At 44.7% G+C, this 12,242-nt stretch overlaps 1 protein-coding gene across 3 annotated transcripts in view; it reads right to left on the bottom strand.

The window, feature by feature from the left end:
* Nucleotides 1-12,242, bottom strand: part of Tnks (tankyrase) — a 370,913-nt gene that overhangs the window by 34,477 nt on the left and 324,194 nt on the right. For 2 of the 3 annotated variants that reach the window (XM_065454424.1, XM_065454425.1), the window contains one exon: nucleotides 6,664-6,772. The exons of the other annotated variant lie outside the window; for it this stretch is intronic. In XM_065454424.1, the coding sequence (XP_065310496.1) occupies nucleotides 6,664-6,772 (109 nt within the window). The remainder of the gene's footprint in view (nucleotides 1-6,663; nucleotides 6,773-12,242) is intronic. 3 annotated transcript variants of the gene reach the window in all.

Below are 12,242 nucleotides of genomic sequence, written 5' to 3'. Positions count from 1 at the left end.
AAATTTCGGAATAGCAAACCGGAACAATCAGAGACTGGTAAACAGTTTGCTTGCAGTTTGACAAATTATTTTGATAGATGGATGGAAATGGCAAACACAGAGAAGACATATGAAGGAGTCGGGGAGTGCATTGTGATTGAGCAGTTCCCGACTTGTTGTAGCCCAAAACTCAATGTTTTTCTTAAAGGACATTCACTAAAACGTCTAGATGACTTTGCTGAATCTGCTTACCAATTTCTGGAAGCGCAAGGCTTGAGGAATTTAGGTAAAAACGAAGAAAAAACTAATAAAAGAGACGATGATGTCATCCAAGTTAGGCAAGGTGCAGTACCTAAGGTACTTGGATGTTTCTTGTGCAACCGCGTCGGTCATCGTGCAGTAAATTGTCGTGTAGGAGGGAACCGACCACAGGCGCATTTCATTTGTCAGCACTGCAAGAGACGAGGACACTGTGCAGAAGACTGCAGCCTACAGAACCGAGAAAAGGCAGCAGGCTTGGTTTCCCTAAATGGTGGAAAGGTAGCATCATTGCAAGAATCGACCAAGGATATCCAGGATACGCATGATGCGTCGAAAACCATAGTCTCAAGTAACAAGGACGCATTCGAGAAGATGAGACTATCACTAGGTCTTCCTGCAGTTGACGGAGAGATCAACGGAATACGAATCTCGGTTCTTCGAGATAGTGGAACCAACACGGCCTTGGTGAGACGAAGTTTGGTTCGGGAGCAAGAACTAACAGGAGAAACAGCAGCGGTTATCATGGTCGACAGCACCGTTAGGCATTTATCTGAAGCCAGAATTCAAGTTTCTACTCCCTACTATGCCGGATGGCTGATAATGAAGTGCGTAGATAAGCCGCTATATGATTTAATATTGGGCAATCTACCAAGGGTAAGAAGCGTGGATGACCCTGATATCAAGTGGAAGAGCAGCTGCACCGACACAGGAAAAGCGAAAGAAAAACAGCAAGAGCATGATCCTATCATGGCGGCACAAAAAATTAAGACTATGAAGGATAGTCCAGCAGTTTCGTCGGTGGTAGCTACAAGATCAAGTATGCAGCGAACATTGAGGGCACTGAAGGTACCTACAACCCAAGAACTTGCGGTGACACCAACAGAATTTGCAGAAATGCAAAGAAAGGATGATTCCCTACAAGCCTGCTTTGAGAAGCAAAAAGAGTCAATGACAAATAAAAGAGGAATAACCATTTTTGAATTCCAGAGGAAAAATGGATTGTTGAACAGGAGGCGTAAGTTTACCTTGGGCAGAGAAGTGATGCAGTTTGTGGTTCCTAAACCACTACGACGGAGCGTCTTGAATTTGGGACATGACAGCATCATGGCCGGGCACCAAGGCATAAAAAGAACAGTGGCTAGGATCACAGAAGAATTTTTCTGGCCAGGACTACAAAGCAAAGGAAAGAGATATATAAAATCCTGTGACATTTGCCAGCGGACGATACCAAAAGGACGAGTGAATCGAGTTGCACTTGGGAATATGCCAACCATTGATATGCCATTTCAGAGAGTAGCGATAGACACCATAGGACCAATAAAGCCGGTATCACCAAAAAGAAACCGCTATGTTCTCACGATGGTCGATATGGCGACAAGATATCCAGAAGCCATTGCCTTAAAAGGCATAGATTCAATTCAGGTTGCCAAAGCTCTATTAGAGATGTTCTCTCGGTATGGTCTTCCCCGAGAAATTCTTCGTGACCGGGGATCCAACTTCACATCTCACCTAATGAAGGAGTTCAACAGGTTGCTCTCGATAAAGCAGTTGCTCATAACGCCGTATCATCCTATGGCGAACAGCCTGGTAGAAAGATTTAATGGCACATTGAAGAACATGATAAAGAAGATGTGTCAAGAAAGACCTACGGATTGGGACCATTACCTACCAGCATAATTGTTTGCATATAGAGAAGTGCCACAAGCAAGCCTAATTTTTCACTGATCGAGATGCTATACTGACGCATGGTTAGAGGTCCATTAACTATCCTCAAGGAGGTATGGGCAAACGAAGGACTCGACATTGAAGTCAAAATGACAGGCACCTACATGTTGGAACTTCGAGAGAAGCTGGAAGAAATGTGCAAATTAGCACATTGGATTGTGGAGGAAGCCAAAGAACGACTTAATACCTATTACAAGAAGGCAGTGACAAGACGCCTCAATCCAGGAGACAAACCACTTATTCTTCTACCCAGTGATGGAAACAAACTGTTGATGCAGTGGAAGGGACCGTTTGAGCTAACCCAGAAAAGGAACGAGATGGATTACGAGCTCCTGGTGAACAATTCTAAAAAAGTATTTCACATCAACATGTTAAAAAAATATGAAGAGAGGCATAATTCGCAAGAATCCGAAGTTGTCAACATGGTAGTCACAGAAGAGAAAGACGACTTGGAAGTACACACCTACCACTACAAGAAAACCATGGGGTTAGAAAAAGTAGTCATTAATCAAGGCCTGGATGGAGAAGAAGCAGCAGAGTTAAAATCATTATTACAAAAGTATGATAAATTATTCTCGGACCTCCCAGGAAGAACAAATATAATTGAGTGCAAGTTACAATGCACCACGGACACACCTGTGTACGTCAAACAATACCCATTGCCACTAGTGGTTCAAGAGTCTATTGAGAAGGAAGTTGACGAGATGTTACGTCAAGGCATCATTGAGAGGTCTACATCAGCTTACAATGCACCTCTGGTCGTTGTAAAGAAACCAGATGGCTCTAATAGGCTTTGTGTAGACTTCAGGAGGTTAAACAGCGTATTAGTGTCTGATTCTGAGCCAATACCAAGAGTGGACGTTGTTTTTGCAAAGGTGGCAAGAAAAAAGTTCTTTTCAAAGCTTGACTTAGCTAAGGGGTACTGGCAAATACCCATGGAGAAGATATACAAAGAAAAGACGGCATTTTCAAGTACAAATGGGCTATTTCAATTCAAGTACATGCCACTTGGACTAAAGACAACCGTTGCAGTATTTACGAAACTCATGAGAAGAGTAATTCACGGTCTGAAAAATGTGGAACATTATATTGACAATATTTTGATGGTGACAGACACTTGGGAAGAGCACCTGGAAGCATTAGAAGGATTATTTTATAGGTTACAGGAAGCCAAGCTGACCATCAAGCCAACGAAGTGTGAATTTGGTTTTCATGCGGCGCCATTTTTGGGACACAAGTTAGGCATGGGACGCATTTCGACGAAAGAGGAAATACTAGAGAAGATTCAAGAAGCAAACCCACCGAAGAACAAGAAAGAAGTACAGTCTTTTCTGGGATTGATGGGGTTCTACAGAGACTTCATTCCACATTATGCGGAGATAGCTGATCCTTTGGTGGAATTAACAAAAAAAGGTGCAAGAAATACAGTGAAATGGACAAAAGTGCAAGAGGACACATTTGAAACACTCAAGCAGCACATGGCCAATCCTCCCGTTCTGGTGGCGCCCAACTTACAAAGCGAGTCTGTTTTGTGCACAGATGCATCAGAGAAAGCGCTTGGGGCGGTGTTGCAAGCAAACGATTGCTCGAAAGGGAAAGGCATTACTCGACCGAGGAAAAAGAATGTTTGGCTCCTGTATGGGCAGTCAAACCGTTTCACATATACCTGTATGGAAAACATTTTAGGGTGTAGACAGATCACCAACCCCTTGAGTTCTTAAATAAAGCAAGTTAACTAATTCCAGAGTGATGAGATGGAGCCTTGCGCTTCAAGAATATAGCTTCCATGTAGAATACATCAAGGGAAGAGAAAATGTTGGAGCAGATTTTATGAGCAGAACTTCATAGTACATGGCGTGACAAGGGTTATAACAGTTTACTCTAGAAGTGTTGTGGTTTAGAAGTATTAGACAATTACTTTTTCGTGTGCAATAGTAAACTCGATGATGTGTAGAGCGCAGTGAATAAGTGAAGTGAGGTGAAGTGAATTGAAGTGATGTGTGGGGAAGGTACCCACTGATGCAAATGACAAATATGGTGGAAGACATCAAGTGTTAATGTTGGACTGACACATGGAGACGATGGAAACATCCAATACAAGGAAAAAGAAGCAGTTTTTCATATGGAAGAACTCTTGAAGGTGGGCATAATATGTCATGAGCCAATAAAGGAAGAAAGAAAGAAGAAGAAAAAGCAAAAGATAAGAAGAAAACAAGAAGACATGAGGAGTCGATTGCAGAAATAAAGAAAAAGAAGATAGAAAATAAGAGCGTACGAATAAAAAGAATAGAATATGAAAGCTGTGGGGATGCGCGACTCTCACGCGTCCCCTGATATCTTGTTTTCCCGCATAGCTCCCATCTCCTGCAATCCCGCTACGCCACGTGGCTTGCGTGACGCCCGCGATGGTCGATGTGGTTGAAGCGCAGTGCGAGAGATGGCGCAAGTGTTGCGCTGCAACTAAAGTCCCTCAATGCTGCTACCGGCGGGGTTACTTGGGCGCGGGAGCACAAGGCGCTTCCTGTTTGGTGGCAGCTCGCCAAGCAGCGTGGACGTTCCGCGCGTGCACCGATCCATGCTTCTGTGAGACCGTCTCACGAGGCCTCCTTCGAACGCGCTACCGTTCACGTGACCATACGTGTGAACGACCAGGCGTTGGGATCCAGCATGGGGCGAACATATTCGCTCGCTATCCGGTAGCAATGAGTCGGACTTCTAGATTTGTCGCGCGCCCATCGGCATGTTTTGTGGATAGCAACTCGGCTAGCAGGTATTGCTCTATGAAAGGCGCAATAAATGCCCTTGTGATTGTTTGCATTACGGTGTTGTCGTTCCTTTGTCCCAAGAGTATGGATGTGAGAACCCCAGAAAACAGAAGAAGAAATGCAAAAGTGCATGCGCAGCTACGTGGCCAATGGGAGAAGAGACACATAGCCGAAGAGAGCAGCACAGCTACGCTCTGGGACGAAGAGGGGAGAAGGGGCTGGAGGCCAAAGAGGACAGACGGATCGTTGACACAGCGGCAACCCAGTGGAAGCAGTTCTTCAGCCGCCGCGGCCACGACCCGCAAGCTGAGTGGGCCTCCCACTAGAAGCCGCAGCTACAGGCTGACGGCGTCGCTTCCCAGATTCGCTGCAGCTACGATCTGCAGCTTGTGGAGTTGACCGAGCGACCCAGGCGCCTAGGTCATTCCACCTTCCTGGCCCCCCGACCAGGCCAACCGTGGACCGAATGTTGGACACAGCGATGTCGAGTCTACGACGCATCGGCGGGCCCAACGATGTGTCGTTGGAAGCAGCAACGACGAGGTGACGTGGCCACTTCGATGGAGTTTATGTAAATATTTTCAACTTAATAATATGTCGTGTGCGAGGACTTAAGATAATATTTTCAATTAACTAGCTTTGTATATAGTTTGTCGTATGTTAGGGTTTTGCCGTTGGGCTGGCAATATGTGCTTTCTGGATTTATGTATTTTTCTTATGCTGATGCCCCATAAAGGCTTTTCCTAACTCAAGCGTTCCTTGCGTCGTGTTTACCACCCCGAGACCGTGACAGTTTGCCTGTGCCTGTGTGACACCATGCTTGTTAATTTAATTAGCAAGTGAATGTTTACTGCAATTTATATGGCCAGTAAGGCTACAAACCTTACTTCATGGAGTTATCTGTGGGCTATTGCCATGATAGCTTTGCCTTTTAGGTGAAACTGCACCTTCTTTCTTTATGAAAAAAAAAAAAGACGAATATTGGTATCCTTTCACACTTTAGTTTTAAACTGTGGGTGCCATCTGATCATGCCTCTGGGTACTAAACGCAGTCTGCCATGGCGTCCGAGATTTAAGACACCGTGCGGCGCAACACGTGCAAATCTAAAATGCAGTGAGCCATGCTGATGCATTTCTCTCGGCGTGATCTGCATCACACGCACCGGCGCTCATAATCATGTCGTTTAGGCCTAACCGTCTTGTGATTTGTTTACCAGCGCTTACTGACAAATACTATCCACCAGGAATGTTCAGGGAATTCGTGAAATTATTTTTACAACTGAAAGCTTTAAAACCTTGACTTATGAGATTTGCGATTTAACAGTTTTTCGCTACAGGTACGATTTCATTATATTGAGGTTCAACAGTTTGGGCAGTGGGGCCAACCGCCTACAATGAGGATATAAAAAGAGATGTACACAGACAATTCCAGCCAGCACCAGCTGTACACCACTGCTATAATCAAATATGGTATACCCAAGGCTGACTACCCACACAAGGTTAACCCTAGCCATAAAGAAATTTGAAAACAAGCAGAATAGAGGACAGTAGAGGTGAAAGTGAATGGGGGGATAGGAAAAAGTGACTGCCGATTTCCCCCAGATGGGTCAGTCTGGGGGTGCTGTCTATGTGAAGCTGAAGCCAAAGGGGTGAGTTGCTTTCACCGTCGGCCTTAAAAGTCCCAAGACCGGCATCGGCTCAATCCCCAGGATCCCGTTTTTCCCAAACATGGTGAAGGGTACGAGAGACGAACCACCACATTATCGGGCACAGTTTGAGGATCCCTGCCTTTTAGTATTTGAACAGATTTGAATCTTCAATCGAATAGCAAAGACTATTCAATTTTTATTTGAAATTCAGAATTTTTACACGCCCACCTCCTTTCAAAAGTTGTTAGAAGAAAAATGAAGGCCCCTGTACAAAAAGAACTTGCCTGTGGCAGATGTAGCAGGAACGATCTTTGTGTATTGGGCAGCCCGTTCCTCCGCAGGTGCCATAGACATACTGATTGCTTTTGGATGAGTTCTCTGCAAAATAAATCCCTACAACAAAAACAGCTCATGAAACAGCAGCTCAGCATAAGCAAGAAGTGGTTGAAACCAAGTAAAGAATATTCTGGTGTGATCAGTGCTGCTCAAAAGCCTACTCACCACAAAAGCGGTTGCAGCTCATTCAATTAATTTGTCTCACCAGTACAGTCGAACCCTTTTACATCGAATTATTTTGCATATCTAACAATGTCTGAACATGGTATAATTACAATGAGTATATATAGCAAAAATTACGCTTACACTGAACAAAAATAGCAGCGACTCCTGATATATCGAACGACAAGTGGTGCAAAGGTGCCCCCAGAAGTTGGCTTTCCCTCTTGGCGGCGGGAAAACCCAGCGGTGCGGCTCCATCTAACCACTCTCCCTACCGTGACCACACCGCGTTGCGCGAACCGTCGACATCCCCCTGCAATTAAAAAAAAAAGAAGAAAAAAAAGAGAGGATCCTGGCCCGCCCGCAGTGCTTGCTCAGACAGCCAATCAGAGGCTTTTGTGCCCTCGTCGTGCAAGATGGTGCAAGTGTGAGTTGTCTTGCTGCTTTTCTAGTTCATTGTGCTTGCGGTGTTTGCACCTTGTGGGCCTTGTCCCGCAGTATTACCGTGACGAAGCGGCAGAATTTTCCTTTCGCCATGAAGCTTGAAATCATAAATCGGGTCGACAGGGTGAGAAGTTGGATGTCCCTGCAGTGTGCAAGACTCCGAGGAGCACTCTCAGCACGATCTTGAAGAATAAGGGGGACATTAGAGATAAAGCGGACAAACTCGCTACCCGGTGCCTGTGGAGCGCGACGCGTATGCATGGCCATGTACAAGTGGTACATCCGAAATTGCTTCAGACATGCCGGCTTCCACGTGCCCGGTGATGACTGTAAATTCTGATGAGTGCAATGAAGCTGTTGCCAGTGTTGCCGAAGTTTGTAGCGAGCTGTCAGAATTTCCGCAAGCCATTGATGAATTAACAGTTGACGAGTTCGTGAATGCAGATGATGGTGTCGCAACCACAAGAGAGCCTGAAAGCGAAGACTACATTGCCGACATCGTACCGAGCACAAGTGAAAGTGGGCACAATGAGGAAAGCAACGATGGCCCTTTGCCCACATCTTCCGAGGTGATTGGTGCACTCGTACTAGTCCGGCGCTTCTGCATGAATATGGAAGGTTGCGGCCTCAGCTGCTCCGACTCCTTAGAAATGTGGAAAAGTGTGTGCGTTGCAGGCAGCAAAATTGCCCAAGCAGAAGAAAATACAGGACTATTTCATGCGAAACTAAGCTAGTTTCATCAATAAAGTGATTTTATAAATGGTATGTGCTTTTATGACATCCAATTCTTTAGCAGGCTTATATCGAATTATGCCCTATATCGAACTGATAGGCGTTTTTTTTACAAGTTCGATATAGCTGGGTTCGACTGTACCTGATAAATTATATAAAGAAAAGCACATTAATGCCACTGAAATAAAACTTGCATGACAGAATGATTAAAAAAAACAATAATACAGTGACAAGTATGCCTGTGCCACTTTGAAACAAGACATGATTTTGGAGATGACTACAAATACACATTCACGGGAACTTCACAGTTGATACCACAATAATGTCATTGTTTATTCTGAATCTCTAATTCCACATGTTCACAAACTTTCTGACAGTTTATAGAATTTGTGCCTCCTCTGAATTAAGCTCTGCAAGAAACTTCATTGCACGATGCAGTTCACGATCCATTCTGACGAATAATATTGGAGTATGCATAGGTTTGATTGTTTCAATTGTTAATAAAATATTCCGCTATTTTATTCAATTCTCAGATCAAACTATAGATGCTTGAAATTTTAAACATTTTTCAATAAGCCAAAATAATATGACGAAGACTGAAAAGTGGATTTAAAACAAGCACTAAACTCTTGAGGTCACTACCATATAAGCATGGCAATTAAAATTAGGTCACTCCATGCTCTATGTGCCAGAGGTAGTGCTAGACAATCACCGATTTCTATGAAATAACTTAAGGCTATTAACAGTATTTGAAGAGTGGCATATCCATATTTCACTAGAAAACATTTTTCTCACTGCATGAGCACCATTTTAATTTCGCATTGGAGGGCAGAACATGGTGCTAGGAAAAAAAATGTTTATATATACACAGATTCTTTATTTTTATTCCTGCCACGACCGCACCAAATTTGACGAGGTTTGTTGCATTTAAAAGAAAAACTTAAAATCTAGTGACTGTTGGTTTCGAATTTTTGAGTTAGGTCGTCAATTTTTTATTAAAAATTAGCAAAAATCGAAAATTTTCAGAAAATGACACTATCAAGTTTAAAACTCTGTAACTCAACAACTAAAAATTATAATAAAATTCTGTGAACTGCATGTAATAGTACATCTAAAGCGGACAAAATTGATATGTTACACATGAACATAAAAAACTTTAGTAATAGGGAAATACAACTTTTGCAGAACCCTTGTAGCCAACGTAACAAATTCACATAAGATGTAAAATGACATATCGAATTTGTCTGCTTTGAATGATCTAATGAATGCCGTTTGCAGAACCGTGATGTCAGTTCTTTATGCAGAGCAATGAATTTGTAAACTTCGTGCTTCTATTTTTTTCATATGGTCAAATATTTGAAAATCTTAAATTTCCTTAAAATTGGTCCAGGGTTTATCTCATAACAACGTTTTTGCTTTTTACATGTATTTGAATAGGCCGCGTCTGAGTTGGGCCAGAGCCAAAGCTTTCTCTTAAATAGCCCCTCGTGTACAGCTGATTCTTTCAGTGGAGAAGTTCCCACCGAAAGGGTCATTCACTTCTCGTGGTCTTGCAGTAGTTGAAGTTTGCTTGGGGTTGCGCCCATAGAGGTGTCAGTGCCTGCATGTTTAGCGCAATGTAGTGTCCGCTTGTCAAGTTATGAAGTAGATGGCCTCCTTCCCTTCACGTCACGTTCAGGGCGTGGCAGGGGCCATAGGGATGGCCATAGGGATAGGCTTATCCAAAGGGATAAGCGCGCTGGATCATTACCCACACATGAGAGGTCGAATTCCAGGCCGATCATAACAGTGCCTATAGTAGGCACACAGACTAAGAAATCTGCGCACTCTTTTCTTGTTTACGGGATGAGGAAAGTTCGCAATGGCAGCAGTTTTTGGCGGATCAGGTAGGACTCCTGAGGTGCTGATGACCGGGCCCAGAAACAGAAGTTCCTGCCCAGAAGTAGAAGTTCTTCGTAAGCGAAGCGGCATTTCTCTGGCTTCAGGGTCAGCCCCGATGACTTTATGGCCTCTAGTACTGTTGCAAGGTGCTTAAAGGGGCCCTGAACGACTTTTTATAGAAGTGGAGACAGTGAAATGAAAATACACTATTTTAGAAATACTTTGCCGCAAAAAGTACTAAACGTGTTCAGCAGAAGCAGAGTTATTGGCAATCAAACACGGCCACCCCTGTGTTCCCATTCCTTTTTCAATGCCTTGCACTGTGAAGGCTACGGCAGAGCGGGGCGTGCCCACAACGCTCTGCCTTCTAAATGTCACCGTGGCATGCAGTTCAAATTTCATTTTGGATGTTAATGTAGACACCACAACTTCCAATTTTGGTGCCTACGTTACACTAAACATAAGCCAAATGCCGTTGTTCTTAGCAAGCCGCAGTGCGCTTGGCCAGTGGACTCGTAGAAGCACCCCGTGGCGACCGCAGTGTCTACACTACGTAGCGGACCGCAGCTACCTATAGTAGCCGCGTATGGGAATCTGCTTTATTACAAAATCAAGCGTTCAGAAGAGAGTGAGGAGCAGGCTTCTGTTTGAAAAGAGAGCGCTTGAAAGAAAAGTGACTTCACGCTCCGCTTGCGAGCTCCACACACTGTGTAAGACAGCAAAACTTGGCTGAGATGTTCACAGCAGCGCATTGACACGTGTACTTGTTTATATTTTTCGGGTGAACGCTTTTCACCGCATAACAAATGTTAAACATTATCGCCCAACACAGGAGATGCCTACATGTATTGGAAGTTTCTCTAATGTTATCGATGGTTCTATCCGGTGTCACAGAAGCTTATGTAATCCGGATTGATTGTATGAGCAATGTGAATTGTGTAGTACTTTCTGGAAGACAAGCAGGCACTAGCGATTATTCTGGAAGCGTCGATTACTCATGTATAAAAGCTCACGTGCTTTACCTGCAGATCAGATTTCGCCGATCGCTGAATGTGTTCGCCGCTATCGTTGTGCTTTGAGTGCAACTTGCTTTTGCGGGCACAGGTTCATCCAGCAAAAAGTTTCGTCATTCACAGTTTTCCGACTGTTTTCTTCATCATCACTACTACGTGACATCTGGTGGAGGTGCTAGTGCGTTCATGTATCGAACGTGCCCGCAAAGCCACGATCTAAGTCCGACACTCGAGGACAATACCAACGTCAACAAGGGCCAGCGAGCTAGCCGTTAGCTGCAAGGACTTCTACCGGAGTATGGGCCTCTTCCAGAGAAGACCACAGGAATCAAGGCCAGGTCAACATCCCCAATGGTTGCCCAGCATCCCCCATCCTGCTGCGAAAACCTCGGGAGCCACCAACCTTCCATAGATTATCGGCTGAAGACCCAGAAACCTGGCTGAAGACCTACAAACGAATTGCGACTTTCAATTATTGGAACTCCGATGACAAGCTGTGGCATGTACACTTCACCTTAGAAGATGCTGCCAGAACATGGTTTGAGAACCAGGAATCGACCCTAACAACATGGGACCTGTTCCCTAACAGCTTCCTGTGGACCTTTACGAGCGTCGTGTGCAAGGAAAGTGCCGAAGTTATGCTAGAAGCTTGAGTGCAATTAACCAATGGGAACATCGCAATTTTCACGAAGGAGATGACTCGTCTATTCAGACACTCCAACCCCAATACGCCAGAAGAGAAAAAAATTCGCTTCTGGGTGAGGGCTCTCAAGCAAGAGCTCTTCACTGGATCGATACGCAATCCACCCAAGACTGCTGCTGAATTTGTTTCCGAAGCCACAACCATTGAGAAGACGCTCAATATGCAGACAAAGCAATATAACCGCTGAAACTACACCGATGTTCAAGCACTTGGCAGCGATGACATGCAAGACCATCAGAGCGGTCATTCACGATGAACTGCAGAAGGTCTTTTCAAGGTCACACACACTCTCAAGTGGCCTCAATTGCCGACATCGTCAAAGGAGAGGCTCAGCGATCACTTGGGGTTACTGAAGTGCAACCGCCATCGCCACAGCCCCAGCTGGAAGCGATGACACATGAAGCCATCACTCGCCGCCAGATTCCAACTCTGCACCCGTGCCATGGCCCCATGACGCCGCGATTCTGTCACCAGACGCCACCACCGCTGCCACCGTCACCCTGCTCACCCGTCGGTCAGTGAAATGCTTCGAGAAAGACAGACATTTGACGTGCCCCCAACCACCGCCCGCTCTGCTACCATTGCAGAGAAG

Source organism: Dermacentor albipictus, chromosome 1, assembly GCF_038994185.2.
Source record: "Dermacentor albipictus isolate Rhodes 1998 colony chromosome 1, USDA_Dalb.pri_finalv2, whole genome shotgun sequence".
In the NCBI taxonomy this organism is placed as follows: Eukaryota; Metazoa; Arthropoda; class Arachnida; order Ixodida; family Ixodidae; genus Dermacentor; species Dermacentor albipictus.
Note: the sequence above shows the minus strand (reverse complement) of the source record. Positions and strands in the feature narration are given on the sequence as shown.